Source organism: Lentinus tigrinus, assembly GCF_003813185.1.
Source record: "Lentinus tigrinus ALCF2SS1-7 unplaced genomic scaffold L226scaffold_5, whole genome shotgun sequence".
NCBI lineage: Eukaryota > Fungi > Basidiomycota > Agaricomycetes > Polyporales > Polyporaceae > Lentinus > Lentinus tigrinus.
Genome location: NW_027137914.1, coordinates 1,871,717 through 1,890,482, shown reverse-complemented (window position 1 = coordinate 1,890,482; position 18,766 = coordinate 1,871,717). Strand labels below are relative to the sequence as shown.

The window sequence follows — 18,766 nt, the reverse complement described above, 5'->3', positions numbered from 1 at the left end:
CGTGTCAGCTCCGGGGTGTTGCCAGGGCCCTAAACTACAGTCTTATAAGGATCCTCGACGAGCGCTACGCATCGTACTTTTCCATCTACGCTGGACTGGGATCAGGCCTTTCCAACTACGCGTCGGACCGTCGTGGGTCGAAGCTGAAACATTGTCCCAATGCGATTGTAACAATCAGAGGGTCCGACGAGGATTCCGAGCGGTCAGAAAACGGTGGTAGACATGATAATGTCACGACAGAGTTCGATTTGAAGTCCGGCACTCAGACAGTCTGTGGCAAGCTGCACTATTGAAGTAGGACATGCAGAGCCACGGTCCTCCAATATCCGTCCTGGAGCAAAGCATCAACGATGCCTCAAATGACATGGGACTTAAAGGACCCTATGAGGTTACGATAGAGAGTACTTACGGGTATGTCGATGAGAGACAAAGCCAAGGAGGTAGACGCCCATCATCCGGCTTCAACCGAACCTTCGAGTTCATACCATTACCAGCGATCGGCGTGACGCTGAGAGCCTAACATGAGTCCAAGTCATTGAAGAGATTGTAAGAGCGACAACTATGAATCCCCCAAGGAGTTCCCCAGTGATATATCCAACCAAATGAATAGTACAGTATCCTACATACATAGAACAAACGAGCCGAACTTCAACTAGCAACAGGTCTCCTCCATAGTCTAGGTGTACAAGAGATACCAGAAATAAATATATCAATGCTCAATCGCGATACTTCCGAATTTGCTTCACCATCCAACTGCCGAACCCAGACAGGATGAGCATGAACACGACCCACATGTATCCGCCTAGAAGATGTTTCTTCGCCGAGATCGCAAACAGGGAGCTGATGACCGTTGGCCCGACCGCCGCGGCCAGGGACTGTGCGAGCTCTGCGAGACCATTTGCCGTTCCAAGAGAGGCATGTCCGGGCGTGTGGTCCCTAGTCAGGATCATGATGATTCTGCGGACAACATCCGTGAGCTTCGACCCGCTCTGGGAGGCGAAAATCATGCGACGTACGAAAACGCGAGGCAGCCGAGCCTCGACAGGAACAGCGTCAGCGCAACGCTTGCCCATTCCAACGCGCTACCCTCCCTGTACTTATTGACCAACCCGTCGATAGGTGTGGTGGTACCGATCGACGCTTGTGCGATTAATGACGCGAGTGGCATGGAGAGGAAGCACGCCGACCACGCGAGCATGGAGAAGTCGAATACGTTGAGCGTGCCGAACCTCTGTAGCAGCACCGGCATGCAGAGCTTCAGTGGTATTGACACCGCTCCCATGCCGGAGAGAGCGCGGCCAATCTGGGAGGGCTAGGATTACGTGTTGTGTCAGACTACTATACTGTGAAGGATGTTATAGGAGGTACGTACCGAGAGCGCGAGGCCGCCTTGCTCAAGGGGAGTATATGCCATGAGAATGAAGCCACTGTTGAAGGAGGAGCCTGCGAAGCCCAGCGCACTGCTCGACGCGAAAACTGCCCGTAGCACCGGTATAGATAGCAGTTGTTTGACGCTATGTGGTTTCACGTCTTCTTCGGGTATGTCAGTTGTGGCGTCGCTCGAGGTTGCTGCCACAACTGGTTCCTCATCTACAACCAGCCGCTTCCGCTTTCCCGGGAGAGTCTGTCGATGCGGATCAGTAAGGCTGCTGCTGCCTCGACTGGCGGAAGCACGCACCTCCTCAAGAACAAATATAGACAAGAGTGCGGCAACCAAGGACAGAGTAGAGGAGATGAGACACGGTAAGAGATATGGATATCGTTCCCAGATCGGATGGGAAAATACGTCTGGCCACTGTTTAGCCGGGTTCTCGAATGTCCCTCCGATTAAGGGGCTGTTCATCTAGTGGTTAGCATCATGTTTCACGTAGGTTGCGTTTCAGGAGCCACAGTAACATGCAGAACGCGTGCGATGGGTTCAGGCTGAACTAACAGACCAGTAAGGGCCGGAAGGGAGCGAATGTTAGCTAACTTTGAAGTCACCTATGCAGTCGGCCATCGCAAAGACGACGCCGAGTCTTGGCAGGAGACCAGTACCGGGCGCGACCAGGTTTGTCCGGCATGCCGGTGCTTGTACGATGCACATAAAATGGAAACGGCAGAATTGACAACAACTTACCCAATGACGAACCCGACCGCAGATACGATGTCATACAGCGGAAAGGCAATGGACTCGTTGGTCTCGTCGCACAGTTCCCCCACAACCGAATGGATGGCACCCGTGATGCCCTGAAAGAATCCCCCTGTCAACGATTTGAGCATGGCGGCGGGCTCGCTTGCCAGGTAACATACGAACCAAGTAGACGATTGAGGATTAGACCCGCCAGTGAGTCCGTTAAGCCGAAGCCGAGAGTGAAGAACGCTGACATGGAAGTTCCGAGAAAGATGACGGGTATCCGGCCCCAGCTGTCTGTAGAGACGGAGGTGATTAGCATATAACCGCGCTGTCGTCGGGCTTGGTCGCACCAGAGACTCGTCCCCAGAAGAACATACTGGTGAACTGCGCCACGGAGGCGACACTATGCTACAGCGGGCCAATTTGAGCATCCTGTATCCCTAATTTTCCAATGAAAAAACACTTACCGCTACGCCGCTATAGTAGCCAGTGTCCGCGCCTTCGGACGCGGCCAGCTTGCCTATCAGGACATTGTAGTAAGGCAAAGCTTGGGTGTATGCAATGGGAAGAGTCAGCTTGATAGCGTAGATGACTGCGAGCTGAGCCTTCGGCAGGGGGTTTGGTTTGACCTTCTCCTTGGGAAGCAGAGGTTCCGTCTCAAGGTGCGACCTAGGTCGTGCGGAGGTGCTCCGGGAGCGTGCCACGGTCATGGTGGTCGAACCTCAAGTTGACGAAGAGCTGACCAGTTAGGGGGAATATTGTCGTTCGATGGACATGGGTATGTCGGTCTATATGAAGGCTACTGCAAGACTGTAGTCAGCATACGTATCGGTATCTGTAATGGAACATGAGACGAAGTTGCGCACATAGCGCGTGTAGCAAGTTTGCGTGCTTGTTCAGTCAATTGACGATAACAACCCTAACCCCGAGGACACTATCAATTAAGCAGTGCAAGCACGTGGCTCGTTCTAGAACCGACGTCAGAGTGCGAGGATGTCGGAGACGCTCGGATGCGAGGAACTGCGTCAACTGCGCTTGCTAAGTCCCCCTTACTCTCCTACCACTACCATCTCTGCTACGACTACGCTCACGACTAGTACTATGGATTACCACAACAACCCGCCGCCCCCATACCCCGGTACTGGTGCGAAGGTGCCGCCAGGATACGATGAAGCTTCGACGCAACCGCTCCTGGGGAACCCGAGTGCAGCAGGCACCTCGGCCATCTGGAATCAGCCTGGTCCAGGGGAGATCCCAGACGATTTCATGGTGAGTCAAGCTAGCTCTGACAGCTTATAACTCGCATTCATGGTCGTATGTGCCAGTATGGGGCCACTGTCGCAGAATGCGCGATTCAGATCAGGAACGAGTTTGTACGCAAAGTGTACACCATCCTATGTGAGTGTTCTGGTCCGTTCCCTTTGGAACCTGTCTCACATGTGCCTCTCCAGTCTGCCAGATCGTAAGCTCCTTCACGCTAATGGATACTCTCAATGTTCATCGAGTTGCAGGTGGCCACAACAATCGTTGCGGGGTTGATCTCAAGGTCTCCGGATGCCATCGTCTGGGTTGTAACACAGTATGTCCCTCCACTCGTGTATTTCCCTCTCAAGCATCCCTGACTGTGTTGTGTAGCTCTTGGTCCTGCTACGTTCCCCTTTTCGGAACCCTTATCAACCTCGGTCTCCTTTACTGGAAGAGACATAGCATACCCCTCAATTACGTTCTCCTGTCGACTTTCACTTTACTTGAGGCATTCACCCTCGGTATCATGACGGCATTCTTCGATAACGAGATTGTCCTGCAGGCTCTGTAAGTGCATGCACTGGCTCACCTATCGCAGCACCTGACGCAGTGTGCGCAGGCTGATCACTGTTGGAGTCTTCCTTGGCCTCACGCTCTTCACCTTCCAGTCCAAGTATGACTTTTCTGGCATGGGGTCCTGGCTGTTTGCCGGACTAATCGCGCTTCGTAAGTACCTCGGTACGCGCCCGTGAATTGTTTCGAGCTCACAGTTGTCTCCAGTAATGACTGGCATCGTCGGGATGTTCATCCCCTTCAGCCGCACCACGGACCTCATCTTCGCCATGGGTGGCTGCTTGCTCTTCAGCGGTTACGTCGTCTATGATACCTACATCATCACGAAGAGGCTGTCCCATGATGAGTATATCGCCGCAGCCATCAGCCTCTACCTGGAGTAAGTATCCTCGTACTTCTGTGGAATGTGGTACTCACCGCGTGCCACCCTTCTCCTTGCAGTTTCATCAATCTTTGTGAGTTATTATCCATCATCTGTCAATCGTGTCCACCTCGCTGACAGGTCTTCCTAGTCATCAACATCCTGCGTCTCTTGAACGACGCCCAGAGAGATTGAGAAGACGCCCGTACGCGAATACCGCCCACTTTAGTAACCCTGCTCTATCTCTCGCCTCTCCATTTGTCCTAGCTTTGTCCTTGGATGTAATGTATTCTGTAATGCTATGACACTGTGGACTTCATCCTCTTTGGTGTGCAAGGGAATCTCTCATTGTGGTTCTCCTTGGGAATGCTGTGCGGTCCGCACCGCGCCGATGGTCCGGAGCTCGACACCATAGACGCTCATTCTGGGTATAATGGGAACCCTGCGTCTCGCTCCTTCTCCCCGCACCACCACCTGTACGTATGCCACCACAGAACAAGACAAATCACACAACCAGCTCTGTCATTGTTGGGAAACCCTCTCTAATGGAGATCAAACGGCAGACTCGTACTAGTGCAGCTGCGGCTACGACCACCATGCCGGTCGCGCAGAAGAGGCGCAGTACCAGTACGACTAAACATATTCCGGCACGTCGCCATCTGCGAGGACGACTAGGTGGGCTGAAGGACATGCCTAGCATGCCTTTAGATATCTTGATTGAGGTGCGCTTCACGAATCACTCGCATATACTTCCGCATGAGGTGTGCCACTGGCACCCCGGCCCGGGGTGTAGTCGTGCTAATGCAGTTCGTACATGCTTATGTGCCTGTTCTCTCAAGGATACAAGTAGGCAGGATGCAATGCTGACCAATTCTTCTCGTACTACACAGATATTCAGTCTCATGCATCCACGGGACCTGCTCAATCTGGCACGAACGTCAAAAGAATTCCGTGCGTTCCTCATGAGCCGCCAGTCCGAACCATTCTGGAAAGCTGCTCGACGACGAGTCGAAGGTTTACCAGAGTGCCCCCCGTTCCTCAGCGAACCGGCGTACGCAAATCTTGTCTTTTTTCCTTACTGCCATGTGAGTGTACGCATGTTCGTGCACACTCCTGACGCTCAATTTCCCGTTTTGTAGAGCTGTCTAAAGCCGAAAGTAAAACCAGTCATGTGGGAGTTTCTCGTCCGCTATTGCCCAAAGTGTAAGAATGACTTGTGAGTGCCTGTGCACGTTGAGGATTGTGCTGCGCTGATCCTTGCGTTACAGGGTTGCAGACCATGCCTCGAGTTGGCCGTTTATCGACAACGTGGAGCGCGGCTCTGGGTTCAAAGATTTTGTCAACGTCCACCAGAACTTCTCGACGTCAGCGGTATCCATCACTACTCGCACCGACCAGTCATCGCTGACTCAGTTTTAGACGGAACTCCTCATACAGAGAACCTCATTATCATTGGCCAGAGATGGAACAATTCCGGATCAAGTATGACCGAGGATTCACGAGTAAGGCTGCTCGGGACGAGTGGATTGTGCGTGCGTGTGAAGACGTGAAGACTCGGAAGAAGGTAAGGTATCATTGTTCGCATTCTCGCGCATATATGGGCTGACGGACGTTGTGTACCAGTTCGCGGATAATATGAGACATTGGGTGACGCGGCAAGAGCTCAACAGGTATGACGAGCTGGACAAATTGAGAAATGCTCGTCTCGAAGCGTGTGTGAAGAGCCGCTTAGAGTCATGTGCAGAACACTGACTATATGCAAACAGCGTAAAGCAGCGGCTGAGCGACGAAGGGTGGGGTCACGACCTGGACCTCATGTTCTCATGGGAGAAACTTGAGTTCGCGAACATCAGGGGCGTCCGCACCAGCCAGAAACTGACCGATCGTGGTTCGTCTTCGTCCCTTGTTGGAGTACTGAAACTTATTGAGGTGGTTCGAGACAGCTTGGGCAACCATCCGCAAGCACGTGGTGGAACATATGGGCAGGGTGCGAGACCGCCGCTTGGCCCGCGAACGCCATGACCTGCTCAGCAAACGATTTGAGTCAGTATCGAAGTTGGTGAAGATATGCGAGGCCAGACATGTCAAGGGTCACAGAACGGCAGTCTCGGACTGGCTGCCCACATTCGCAGACCTCGCAGCGCAACCAGGCACCTTTCGCGACATCATCAACGCCTCATCCGATGGGTCCGTGACTAAGGAAAAGATCCTTGGCCTTCCAAAAGTTTATCCGGAGGCCGCAAGGGCCTGGCTAGAGACACGGAAGGTCCAGTTAAATGATGCAGTCCTGCAGTCGACGTCGCTAGTAATCCCGACCCCGGACGGAGTCGCTCCTCATTCGCTCGCGATCGCCACATGGGACTGTACTCGGTGCAGTTGGAAGGGAATGCGATGGGCGCAGCTTCTGGCACACGAGTGTGGACGGCTGTATTGGTCATACTCTAGCGACCCTGATCCCGAGTACCACCGGGCACTCTCGACCTCCTGCTTCCGCCTCAAGTTGCCCCGCATGTGGACGATGACCCCCTTCATATTCAACCCTGTGCTGGATAGAACGCGAGTCGCGATCGAGGCTTGCGGCGAGGATCCGGACACGGTGACCTTCGCGCAGATGGAGGCCTGCGAGGTCCGGCTCATTTGCAGGAGGTGTATGCGAGGCAAGCAGAGCTGCAGTGCCTTCGACTGGAAGACGGCGGTGAGTTCTTCCTTTTGACACCCTGTCGTTCACATGAGTAGCATTCACTGACAAACGGTACGTATTTGCACGCTGCAGGCGTATCATGGAACTGCGAACGAAGTTACTGCTTTTGTGGAGGAGCCAGCTCACGTCCCCATCTTCTGGCGCCTTGACGCGGCAAACGCGTCTCGGGTACGAGAAATCGAGGCAGAGAATCAACAACCCCCAGAATCGACGCACATGTTCTACGGCTGTGCCCGCTGTCGCTCAAGTCGCATGAACCTCGCGACTGTCCAGGACCATTGTTCTCGGTGAGGGTAACCCTCGGATTGCCCGCAGCACTTACCTAAACTAATGCCAACTTGTGACAGCGAGCATAATATTCAGGTTATGACTCTCGATGAGGACTATTATATTCATACCGACAGGAAGCCCTATTTTCCAGAACCCATACGTATACATTCCCCAGCACTCGAAGCGGATCCTGGTGTCGCTCTCGAGGTGGAGGGTGGATGCGGCTTCATTTCGCCTACCCTTCCATGGAATTCATGAATTTTCTTCTCAGCGACGCTCACTGCAGAATACTATCATTCTGCCTCTTGCCATTCCATCGAGACTTATCATTTATTCTGCGCCTGTAAGATATTATTAGTCAACAGATTCACATACCTGTTTGTCATACGCCTCTGCTGCGGCTCGGACATGATCACACCGACCAACTGCTCGAGGTCATGTATACTCAGTCAAACAAAAGAGTGAAACTTTCTGATGAGAACGTATCCATGAAGAGTAATCAAGAGATGGAATTAGATAGTTGTAAGTACACGGGATGAGATACGATACGGGATTCAGATGCAACAGACCAGTCGCAGGACTGGTGTATATACAGGATAAGTCTTGGATGATCTAGTTAGGCAGGGGACAACGGAAGAGACCCGCTAGCCTTGAGCTTCTTGTTCTTCGTCTCCGTAGCGGAAATATAGGTCGAATCTAGATCATCAGTCGAGTCGGTCCGCCAGTCGGAGGGAATCCTGTCGCCAGCCCTGTCGTTCAACGACCATCCAATCGCACGCTCCGCATCCTCCAACAGCACGACCACGGCTGTGTGATCCGAAGCGCACCGGGCCATCTCACGGTCCTCGTTGGACGGTCCGTCGAGTTTGGTCGACTTTCTTCTAGGTAGTGACATTCGTGGTACTGTCCGGGGTCGTACAGGAGCAAGCGCGGCATCGGACTTGAGATCGCTGGTTGAGGTCTGCGGAGTAGGCGCCGCACTCCGCGAAGCGGCTGCCTCCGCCTCGTAGCGCGTAACCACGTGATGAGCCTTGAACCACGACAACAGGTCTGCAAGAACATCGTCCATGTTGCTGTTGAAGCGAAGCATCCCGCTGTCCGCGATTTCGAAATCTCCACTCGCAATGGTGTTCTTCTTCTTGTCCCCGCAAACCCAACGTCCATCGAGCCAGCCAAACTTGTCGAAGAACTCGTCCAGGTAGTTCGCGATAGTGATGTCGTTGAAGGGGGAAGTGAGGTAGCGGGTGGCATAGTAGAGCAGCACGTAGAGGAAGGACTCAAGTTCGTCGCAGACCTCGACGTCCTTGTTGCCTGTCAACAAGGCAACGGACATATATTGCCAGGTGCCCTGACAGGAGCATTGTCAGAGCAGATGGATTTGGAAGCAAGACTGAGCAACTTACGGTCCGTACAGGTTGACGTGGGCCTGTTATCGTCGTCTCCTTCGCCATCTCCCAGTCGGCGAGTATCCCAGTAAACGCGATCTTGAACCTACCGTCCGCGGTCTTGACGAGTCGGGGATAGATAAGAACATTACCGCCGCTTACATCGCGGTGAAGCAATGAGAGTTTCTCGTAGGCATTGTAGTGCGCTGCAGCGATCAGCCATCAGTATATAGGAGGCACACCGAAGCGATAACCAAACCACTCACCAACGACGCAGTCCTTGACCACAGAGATGAGCTGTCGTCCAAACTTGAATTCACGGAGAGGGAGAGCGACTTCTTCCACTACGAGCCGATAGTGCTTGTGGAGACGCAAAGGGCATTCTGGACGGAAGGGCAACTCGCTCAGACCCTTAGGAGGAGACATGTCGCCCTTCTCCCTGTCAGCATTAAACTTGCGCTTCTGTCCGCTCGAGGAAGGGGGGCCGGCGACGTTGCTCAACGGGGACATAGCGTCTGGTGTGGGGTAGAGAAACGGCTCCGAGTTCTTCTCCTCCCACCTTTGTGGCGTATAAGTGACCTGCTCGCCGATGTCGCCGTGGCAGATGAGAGTGGGGACCTTGGGGACCTTGGCCTTCTGGAGCCGCGCGAGGATGTCGCCTTCTCGGTCGACCAGGAGATAGTGCGCACGCCAAGCGTCTTTCAGCCAAACGAAGCGTTCGTCTTTAGCATCGCAGTCCAGCGCGACATAACCGCGTGTGCCGCGCCCAGCTAGACCCTTCGCTTGAAAGGTGGGCTTGCCGATAAGGAAAGTCCTCGTCTTCGCACCATCGGGGACCTCGACACGATAGCGAGGCCAGTGCTTGTCCTTCACGGACTCGAAGAACGCCTCGCGCACGTACTTGAAGACAAAAGATCCTTTCGGAACTTCATCATCGCTGAGAAGACGCTCCTTGTGATCGATGTCGCTGGCCTGACTCTTCGCGGCTTCCGTCATGCGTATGTAGTCAGCGTCGCCGGGGAAGAGGCGATGAGCAGTGGGATCGAGGCCAAGTCGTGTGTCACTGCATTGGGACATCCGCCAGAGCACACTGACGAAGAATTGCCACTGCACGTAATAGTCGAACGCATGTGTGACGACGTATCCAGACCGATCCCAGCGGATGAACCGGCACTTGCGACCAAGCACCAACAGCATGAAGACGGCGATGCGCTGCTGAACAGCGAAGATGAGCTCGGCGTAGGAAATGATCTTACCTCGGTTCTTCTTGCCTCTATTGGAGGTGGCTGGAGAGACACCGCCAACACCGCCAGGAACGTCGTCGAACGGATCCTGAGGCGCGCCGTCCCGGGATTTCTCGACTTTGAACTCACATGCGACGAGCTGATCGGCCCAATGAGGCCTGCCTTCGTTGGAAGCGAATGCGGTCCGATAGAAGGCCGCGTTGACCTTCTGGCGGTCCTCGTCGCATGCCCAGTACTTCATTTTGAGCCCTGGAACAAGGTCGTTGTCGTTGACTGCAGCGATCTGGTTGGTGGTTGACGCGTAAGTGGCGTGCGATACTCGTGGAACGAGGACTTACGAATCGCTCCGCGATTTGTCTCTCCGACAAGGCGTCGCACTTTTTCAACTTGCTGAATGGATTGTCGTTGATCGGCTTTTTTGGCAGGGGTTTTAACGACGACGAGGGGGATGGAAAGTGGTAGGTGGTAAACTCAGTAGCCGTGTCACCGACGCCTTGATCAGACATTTCTTCTTGCGGCAACGTTGGAGGTTTCGACGGATTGTTTCCTGCCCGATGGACTGCTGCACCCGAGAGCTGTAGGTCGCTTTCGACTGAGGGATAGCGGCGGATGGTTTCAACAAGCAACGTTAAAGTTGAGACATGAGAGTGGGAAGGGGAATAGTGCGTGAGACAGTGAACTTACCGGAAGAGCAGACCTTCTGTCCGTCCTTAGGAGGATGGTTTAGGCCCAGTGGGTGCGTTCCAGGGCAGTGGGGTGAGGCAAGTGACAGAGAAAGGCTTCGCACAATGGAGAAACGAACAAAGGGCAAATGGCTGTCCGGACGATGGTGGTCCAGAAGCAAGTTGATATTGGTTGCATTCCTTATTGGAACGCGACATGAGGCACCGTTTGACGCCCGCTTCTTAGCCCATGTCCGCTCCGTGGTGTAGGGTTGTTGGCACTTCTTACTTGTACAGAGCTTAGGGAATGCATTCGGTACAATTGTATGTACACACAGGAACATAAATTTGGGCCCACAACTCGACTTCCACTCCATACAGGAGAAGTGGTTACGAACGCCCCGGAACACAGCCACCCAAGGTCGAAGACGGCGCACAACCGGCTAAGGGCAAAGCCACTCGACCAGCCATTGCTGCGAGAACCGGGATGGCTTGAACGCCAGATCTGAATGGCAGAGGCTGTTGGTAGAATCACGCATTGCGGTATGAAGCTCTTTCCGTCCTGAGAAACCTACGGCCACCAGTGTTTGGGATTGTCTCTGCGCGGGTATTTGTCCTACAACACGGATCCACTGCTCATTTACCTGCATAGTGTTTTTGCAGAGAGGCACAAGTTCCATATGTAGATTTTCAGTACGTCCTTGTAGCCTTGCTCCTTTTCGAGGGGCACGATACTTAACGCGCAGCACCAGGCGGATTGAACCGCACAATACATGCTATTATGCAAGGCTAAGGTTACACACAGACAAGAAGCAACGTCACCTTACACCTGCTAGATACCCCAGCACAGCCTCCCTCCGACGGCACAACGTCCAAGCTTCAGAAGCTTCACGCTTTGTACAGCGTGTCCAGGAACGCCTCCGCGACGTGCCCGACCATCGTCGATCCGACGGGGCTTGACTTGCCCAACCCTACATGTACCCGAGCAAACACAGCCGATTCAGTTCACTCATCCTCATCAATTCGCACAGAGCACGCACCATAGAGCATCACCATCGTGCCATTGCCATTCGGCGCGAGCTTAGCCTCCCGGACGGCATCCTTGAGGTCCGCGATGAAGTTGTCCACAACGGGGACAGTTAGGCGCTACATCCCAGCTCACGTCAACAGGACGATACGGATGCAGAAAAAAAAGTAGGGCACGCACCGTGCAAGCAATATGCACCGCCGCCGGGTTACTGATCGCGTTCAAATGCCAGCCCTTCTGGCTCATCGCGTCACCAACCTCAAGCACGTTTAGCGCCGACCCCTGCGCGGGCGCGAACGCAACAACGGATGCGGGTGGGTCCCCGAGCACGCGCAGCTCGGGGATCTCGGTGCGGATGCGGTGCGCAATTGTCTTCGCCGCGCCCACGATGCTCTTGCACGACTGGAGGTAGCCATTGTGGCCCATGTATTGGAGAGTGGCCCAAGCGCCAGCGATGAGGGCGCCGGGGCTGTTGGTACGCGTTAGTGACTGAGCGAACAATCCAGGTTGAGGGAGTGCGTACCGAGAACCGGCGATACTGGGGCTGGCGTAGACACCGCCGACCCAGTCGGGGTTGACGTAGTACTGGAAGCGGCGGAGGGAAGCGTCCTTGTACATGATAACCGAGTTGCCCTGTATCCCAGCTTAGCGCGCGCACGGGACGCATCAGAAAGCACACTGACCTTGGGAGCAAAGCCGTACTACAGAGGCCGAAATGAGCGTTCTGCGGACGGTGATGGGAAGAAGCGAGACGCACCTTATGGGTATCGCAGCTGATGCTGGTGACACCCTTCACGGTAAAGTCGAACGGCCGCACGGGGAATCCAGCCTCCTTCAAGAACGGCATGATGAAGCTGCCCAAGCAGCAGTCGACGTGCAGACCGATGTTGTGCTTGGACGCGAGTTGACCCAGCGCGACGATGTCGTCTTGGCACCCGTCGGGGAAGTTGATAGCGGAACCAACGAGCTGGAAAAATGTGTGAGCACACTACAGCATGCCATGTGAATAGAAGAGACGAACCATGATGGTGTTGGGGTTGATAGCACGCTTGACACGCTTGAGGTCGACCTGGCGTGTCTCCGGGTCGACTGGTATCGTATGCACCTTGATGCCCATGTATGCCGCGCCCTTGTCGAACGCCGCGTGCGCAGATATCGGGATAACCCTAACCAACATCCCCGCCCGGTAGTTCAATAGCGTGTCAATGGAAGACTGAACATGGGAACGAACATTTCCGGCTCGGTAATACCCTTGGTCGCTCGCGCCCAGTCGCGGTAGGTCTTCACGGCCATGACGATAGACTCGGTACCACCGGACGTGGTACAGCCTGCCCCGCCGGGGTTGTTGTACATCTTGAGGACCATTGCGACCACCTCGGCCTCCATCTTGCGCACGGCAGGGAAGACATCGGGATGGAGCGGATTGGATACACAGTACCTGTCAAATGCCGCTACGATAATCTTCTGCAAGTCCTCTCCACCGTCTGCGCAGACCGAGTAGAATCTAAGCTCGGTAAGGAGAGAGCGCAACACGTAGACTCACGGTATACTGCGCCAGACACCTTGCCCTCGTCCCAGTGCGCGTGCTCTGACTGCTCATCCATCTTCGCCATCTCCGCCAGGATCCACTCGAAGTCATGTCCCTGCTCCGGGAGAGAGAGGTGACGAGATACTCCAGGACCCTGAGGGACCATCTTCTTCTCAATGTCGAGTCGTGCCTTGCCCAGCTCGGTTTCAACTTTCTTCTTGGCCGAGGGGAAGCGGAGAGCAAGTAGTATGGATTCCTACGCCTATGGCTCAGTAGGGGCCACGAATGAGTACAACCGTTGTACGCACTTGGAGGACCCATTTGTAGAAGTCCTGCACTGTCTGTAAGACCCCTCGAGCACGCAAGTGTCTGCTCGCCTTGAGAGAGTGTGTCAAGATGAAGTAGATGGCGAGCGCGTTCGTGAAGTTCTGCCAGGAGCTGCGCCCGACCGGCGACAAAGCCAAGAGGACCTTCTGTGCGCCGGATGCGAGTGCGCTGCTCATCGTTGCTTGCGTCGTGTCGAAAGGCTAAGCAAAGAGACAACGGAAATCGCAGCGCGTACAGCTCGACGGCGTAGCGATGGACGTGGTCAAGAGCGCAATGTTGAAGGACCGTGCAAGTCCGAGCCTCGACGCCCACAGAGATCCCGAAATGTGATGACGACCATGCCGCAGCCGGCTCCCGGGCTTCCCCCTCCGGCCCGGGCACACAAGCTGCTGATTGGTGGCTCGAGAAGCCAATCGGCGATCTAGTAAGCCATACATAGCTATCATCAGATTCCAGGATACCCCTTGTCGCAGCAAATCAGAGGGAAATTGAGCAGCGCCATCTGAACCACTTGCACGACTGCCACCATGCGCATGGCAAGTACGATGTCGACCTTCACTTTCTCCTCACTGTCGCTCAATGCCCGCTCAGCTTCCGCAGGAGGACGAACAAGATGACAACACGGAGGTGACATGGGGTCCGTGCTCCGTTACATCTCGTATGCTCGTACACTCACCGGCATCCGTCTGGAACTGCAGAGGATCAGCAGCGGATCAACACGTTCTCGAAGCTTAACACGCGCTTGAGTGGGATCAAGGAGAAGATCGAGGTATTGAAGGTTCGTACTCAGCCAGCAATTCATTGGGCAGAGCCGCATGAACACACTGCTATAGGTCGAGAAGGAAGCCCTTGATGATATCTCGATGGAGCTCGAGCTCGCGGACGAGGAGGAGCCCGTAATGTGAGTACCCTATCTTGGTGATTACGTTCCCCCTTTACACACCGCGCATATCCCAGGTACAAGATCGGCGATGCGTTCATCCATATGCCCTATTCCCGCGCGACCAAGAGGTTAGAGAAGGACCTCTCATCGCTGAACGACGAGCTCGGCAAGTGCAACTCCAGCGCAGAAAACTGCGAAAAGACGATGAAGGAGCTCAAGGTGGCGCTGTACGCCAAGTTCGGGCGTGCCATCAATCTGGACGAATGAGTTTTATCCTTGCAGTTTCCATACAACAATGTACCGATAGCACAACCTCAATCCCTCCTTGATAGGCCATCCGATCTGTCTGTCTCTTTGCGATGCTTTACCAACCTTCAGCGAAGTTAGGTTCCCGCTCGAGCACATCATGAAACGCGTATGGTCTTCGAGTCCGAGCGACTGGGAGGTTTCCGGCGCGAAGAACTCGAACTTGCAGTGACCCAGCCGCAGCTGTGAAGGAGTCGCGTCACTCCCGCCATCCCACCACGTTGACCAACGCCGCCGTGACCCAGTGTTATGGTTGCTGGCTGTGGTCAGCCTGACAATCACAATACCACCTGTTCGCCATCAACGTCATGAGCGTCTGCAGGCTGAGAGTCCGAAAGTACGCCCAAGTTCGCCTAAAAGCGTGCCGCCGACACTTCTCGAGTGGCCTACTGGCATAGCCGACATGATCATGGTGGCAAAGGTCGGGATAAGTATGGTGCGCTATGGCTCACGATCATCAATTGACGACGAGGCGCCAGATCCCCCAAAGCGTATAGAAAGTATGTTCGGAGGTCAGACAGCATAATGGGTGAAATGAGAGAAAAGCGGCGCCGAGATCTGTACGTTCACAACCACTGAGGATTAGCCTCGGGCCGGAAGGAGCTTCAAATGTATCACAATGCGCGAGGCTATGCTATGGTCTAGCATTTTGGGGGACTATGGGGTTCGTCCGCGAGCTCGGTTAGGATCAGTTACCGCAGCAATGGGGTGCAATGCTTTGACCATGGCCGCCGGTCGGAGTCTAGGGCATCTGGTGGCTGTGCCCCTTCCGAGTTGTAACCACAGGCTCTCCCTGGAGGGAGTGACAGCCAACCATACCTACGGCTTCCTGTAATCGTGGACGGTCTTACTGGTATATTAAACTCCTTTTCTAACGGATCAAATGGCAAGATTGGACTGTTGCAAACGACCCATAGGTGAGGAGGAAACCGTGACACGTGAGCGCCAAAGAGCCTCATGTCGCATCCCAATAAGGAATGCAGCCTCGCCTAAACATCAACTTGCTTCTGGACCACCATCATCCGGACGGGCCATTTGTCCTTTGTCCCTCTCTCGTTCTGCCATTGTGCCACGTCTTTGTCGTTGACTCGCCTCTTAATTACCGTCACGTTACCTCAACACACCGGTCCACGCACCGTCCCCAACCACCCTCCTCAGAACGCATAAAAGAACTGTTCCTCTGGTAAGTCCATCTCGCACCCGCACTCTCCCCCGCTCCACGTCATGTCTAACTATGAACGTCTCTCGCTGCAACTAGGACCTTCCGGCATCCCCCAGTCGCAAGGACTTTCCGGCACCCCGCAGTCGCGATCACACCACGGCTCTCGGGTGCAGCACTCCATCGGGCACGAAGCAATCCGTCGAAAACTTCAACTTCGCCGTAAGAAGAACGCACAGGACATGGCCGACAAAGGCGTTGGTGAAGCAGCTAGTGACTTTACCACCTACCACTTTCCATACCCCTCGTCGTCATCGAAGCCCGTGCCAATGAAGCCGATCAACGACAATCCATTCATCGAGTTGAAAGAGTGTGACGAGCTGTCAGAGAATCAAATCGCGGAACGATTCGTAAGTCCTCGTTCCACGAGTATCGCACGCCACTTACCCGTCAACCACCAACCAGATCGCTGCGGTCAACGTCAACGACCTTGTTCCAGGGCTCAAGATGAAGTACTGCGGAAACAAGCCAGGCTCGGCGACGTGCGACGAGGACCGCCAGAAGGTCGACGCGGCCTTCTATCGGACTGCATTCACTCCCAACGACAACGGGCCTCATTGGGGCGATCAGCTCATCACATGCGAATTCAAAGTCGAGAAGCGCGGCAGCCTGCTCCAGGATCCATTCGACGACGTTCCTGGCGGCGTCTCTCCAGCCAACTCCTCCGATATTCGCAAGAAGAACCGAGGTCAGATCATCTCCTACGCCGAGCTCATCTTCGCTGTTCAGCAGCGCATCGCCGTCTTCATGCTGTTGGTGCTTGGTCGCAAGTGCCGGTTCATCCGCTGGGATCGGTCTGGATACGTCGTCACACGTGCGTTCGACTATTACGTGCAGTGGAAATTCTTCGTCAGTGTGCTCTGGCGGATGTCCCAATGCAGCGACACACGACTTGGCCTCGATCCCACTGCTCATCGCCTCCGCCCCGGCGACGCTGACTACGCACGCATGACGAAAGCCGCGAAGATTCAGGCCAGCGACATCGATCACAAGGAGCGTCCTCTCAGCGATGATGAAGTTCCGAAAGGATCTTTTGTCTTCAAGTACGTGCGCGAGGCGTTCATCGAGTCCGTGAAGGATGAGAGCTGGCCTCGCTATCGTGTCGAGGTCCCCGATGGTGAGAAGACGAGGACTTTCCTTATTGGCAAGCCCACCTTCCAAGCGAAGGGTCTAGCTGGGCGCGGCACACGCGGTTATGTCGCGCTGGACTGCGATGCTAAAGATGCACGCTTCGTTTGGCTGAAAGACGCTTGGCGTGCGCACTATCTCCTGGTCGATCGAGAAGGCGACATCCTCGCGCGGCTCCAGAAGGCCGAGGTCCCCAACATCCCCACCCTCGTCTGCCACGGCGACATCGGCGAGCAGGTCACTTATACGCCACAATTGTGGGAGCAGAAGAACTCAAAGACATCTCTCGACCCCACGCTAGACGCCACTGACCCGTTGAGCAACGTTGCCGGCCCTTCTTCCTCGAGCGGACAGAAGCGCAAGTTTGATGCTGACGAGGACAAGGGCGATATATCTCCTCCTAAGGGTCTGAGCAAGTTGCCCTTCCGCCCAGAATGCCCTTTGCGTCTCCACAAGCACTATCGGCTCGTAGTGGAAGAAGTCGCTCTCCATCTCCGTGAATTCAAGTTTGGACGACAGCTCATCTCTGTTGTGAAGGACTGCGTCGTTGGTGAGTGGTTTGGTTATCGCTTCGGTGTGCCTCCTATATACTGATGGCCGATCGTCGTAGCTCACTACAATGCCTACGAGAAACTCTCATTGCTTCACCGCGATGTAAGCGGCGGTAATGTTCTCATCTATCCCCGACTCGTCAAGAACGCGAAAGGTGGCTTCATGATCGCGTTCACTGGGATACTCGCCGACTGGGAGATGGCGAAGGAGACGACGATAACCGGCCCACGTCAACCTGTACGGACCGTAAGTTGCTCAATCTCACTTGCAAGGACATCTGCGCTGATCATACTCGTCATAGGGTACCTGGCAATACATGTCGGTTGCCTTGTTGTCAGGCGACAAGGACGTTGAGGTCTGCGACGAACTTGAATCCTTCCTCTATGTGCTGCTCTACTACGCCACCCGTTACCTCGTTTCACCCTTACCCGGTATCACCATCGCGAACTACCTGGACGAGTTCTTCGACAAATATGGCTTGGGTGTTGGACGCTATGTATGTGGGGACAAGAAGAAAAACACCATTGCGACCGGACGTCTCGAAGTCGCGCACACCGTCGTGCTTCGCTTCAACAGCAACATGGACGATGTCCTTGCGGACCTGTTGTCATGGTTCAAGGCTCATTACGTGGTTACGCTCCACGAGGCGAACGAAGCCGCTTTACGGAGTGCCGAGCCTACTCCGCGAACCTCAACCGGCGATCTCAAGTCCGATGCAGCCCTTACTACTGCAGGATCCCGGACAGTACCACGAAGGTCACTGCCTAGAAGCAAGTCGACCAAACTCGACGGACCGTCCAACGAGGACCGTGAGATGGCCCGGTGCGCTTCGGATCACACAGCCGTGGTCGCGCTGTTGGAGGATGCGGAGCGTGCGATTGGATGGTCGTTCAACGACAGGGCTGGCGACAGGATTCCCACCGACTGGCGGCCCGACGAGGAGGAGGACGACCTAGACCGGACCTACATTTCCGCTACGGGGACGGCGAGCAACAAGAAGCTCAAGACTGACGGGACTCTTCCTCTGTCCCTTGGTCAGTTGCGCCCTCCGAAGACGCCGTCGCCGCCGCCGTCACCGCCTGGACCGACCACGTTGTTCTAGAGTTATGCTTATGAGTTCGAAGTGTATCCTAGCTATGTTACTTGTACATTTCTGATTCATGTACCCTATCTATTTGAGTCACCTTGCGGAGTCACCTTGCGTCTATCAACTGAAGTGCGTGCCCATCAACATATGTT

The 18,766-nt window shown here is 54.7% G+C and overlaps 7 protein-coding genes across 7 annotated transcripts; 4 read left to right on the top strand and 3 right to left on the bottom strand.

The window, feature by feature from the left end:
* Nucleotides 1-566: 566 nt before the first annotated feature.
* On the bottom strand, nucleotides 567-3,000 carry L226DRAFT_503482 (MFS general substrate transporter). Its single transcript, XM_067677937.1, has 8 exons — nucleotides 2,584-3,000; nucleotides 2,467-2,524; nucleotides 2,297-2,410; nucleotides 2,120-2,243; nucleotides 1,679-1,835; nucleotides 1,373-1,624; nucleotides 1,017-1,312; nucleotides 567-957 (listed from the first exon to the last, which is right to left on the bottom strand). Exons 1-8 carry the CDS (start codon nucleotides 2,824-2,826, stop codon nucleotides 717-719), a joined length of 1,485 nt encoding a protein of 494 aa, XP_067539348.1. The 5' UTR covers nucleotides 2,827-3,000; the 3' UTR covers nucleotides 567-716.
* Nucleotides 3,001-3,217: 217 nt separating this feature from the next.
* On the top strand, nucleotides 3,218-4,317 carry L226DRAFT_457930 (uncharacterized protein; the record flags this gene model as incomplete). The annotated part of the gene is made up of 7 exons (XM_067675411.1): nucleotides 3,218-3,385; nucleotides 3,442-3,514; nucleotides 3,568-3,578; nucleotides 3,628-3,695; nucleotides 3,752-3,928; nucleotides 3,981-4,087; nucleotides 4,142-4,317. The coding sequence occupies 7 exons, from the start codon at nucleotides 3,218-3,220 to the stop codon at nucleotides 4,315-4,317; spliced, it is 780 nt and encodes a 259-aa protein (XP_067539347.1).
* A 451-nt stretch (nucleotides 4,318-4,768) lies between these two features.
* On the top strand, nucleotides 4,769-7,639 carry L226DRAFT_610613 (uncharacterized protein). The gene is made up of 10 exons (XM_067686180.1): nucleotides 4,769-5,017; nucleotides 5,186-5,380; nucleotides 5,435-5,511; nucleotides 5,564-5,659; nucleotides 5,715-5,859; nucleotides 5,919-6,007; nucleotides 6,062-6,183; nucleotides 6,239-6,990; nucleotides 7,069-7,283; nucleotides 7,344-7,639. The coding sequence occupies exons 1-10, from the start codon at nucleotides 4,778-4,780 to the stop codon at nucleotides 7,522-7,524; spliced, it is 2,112 nt and encodes a 703-aa protein (XP_067539346.1). The 5' UTR covers nucleotides 4,769-4,777; the 3' UTR covers nucleotides 7,525-7,639.
* Nucleotides 7,640-7,827: 188 nt separating this feature from the next.
* On the bottom strand, nucleotides 7,828-10,401 carry L226DRAFT_610612 (uncharacterized protein; the record flags this gene model as incomplete). The annotated part of the gene is made up of 4 exons (XM_067686179.1): nucleotides 7,828-8,614; nucleotides 8,670-8,857; nucleotides 8,918-10,178; nucleotides 10,234-10,401. The coding sequence occupies 4 exons, from the start codon at nucleotides 10,399-10,401 to the stop codon at nucleotides 7,883-7,885; spliced, it is 2,349 nt and encodes a 782-aa protein (XP_067539345.1). The 3' UTR covers nucleotides 7,828-7,882.
* An 876-nt stretch (nucleotides 10,402-11,277) lies between these two features.
* L226DRAFT_610611 (PLP-dependent transferase) lies at nucleotides 11,278-13,739 on the bottom strand. Its single transcript, XM_067686178.1, has 10 exons — nucleotides 13,421-13,739; nucleotides 13,128-13,368; nucleotides 12,816-13,068; nucleotides 12,606-12,750; nucleotides 12,342-12,551; nucleotides 12,268-12,285; nucleotides 12,108-12,217; nucleotides 11,765-12,053; nucleotides 11,598-11,703; nucleotides 11,278-11,528 (listed from the first exon to the last, which is right to left on the bottom strand). The coding sequence occupies exons 1-10, from the start codon at nucleotides 13,613-13,615 to the stop codon at nucleotides 11,446-11,448; spliced, it is 1,650 nt and encodes a 549-aa protein (XP_067539344.1). The 5' UTR covers nucleotides 13,616-13,739; the 3' UTR covers nucleotides 11,278-11,445.
* Nucleotides 13,740-13,941: 202 nt separating this feature from the next.
* On the top strand, nucleotides 13,942-14,702 carry L226DRAFT_481762 (Prefoldin subunit 4). The gene is made up of 5 exons (XM_067676946.1): nucleotides 13,942-13,975; nucleotides 14,031-14,076; nucleotides 14,138-14,217; nucleotides 14,273-14,340; nucleotides 14,397-14,702. Exons 1-5 carry the CDS (start codon nucleotides 13,967-13,969, stop codon nucleotides 14,587-14,589), a joined length of 396 nt encoding a protein of 131 aa, XP_067539343.1. The 5' UTR covers nucleotides 13,942-13,966; the 3' UTR covers nucleotides 14,590-14,702.
* A 936-nt stretch (nucleotides 14,703-15,638) lies between these two features.
* L226DRAFT_481758 (uncharacterized protein) lies at nucleotides 15,639-18,732 on the top strand. Its single transcript, XM_067676945.1, has 5 exons — nucleotides 15,639-15,811; nucleotides 15,887-16,197; nucleotides 16,253-17,525; nucleotides 17,586-17,773; nucleotides 17,829-18,732. The coding sequence occupies exons 2-5, from the start codon at nucleotides 16,030-16,032 to the stop codon at nucleotides 18,627-18,629; spliced, it is 2,430 nt and encodes an 809-aa protein (XP_067539342.1). The 5' UTR covers nucleotides 15,639-15,811; nucleotides 15,887-16,029; the 3' UTR covers nucleotides 18,630-18,732.
* Nucleotides 18,733-18,766: the final 34 nt, after the last annotated feature.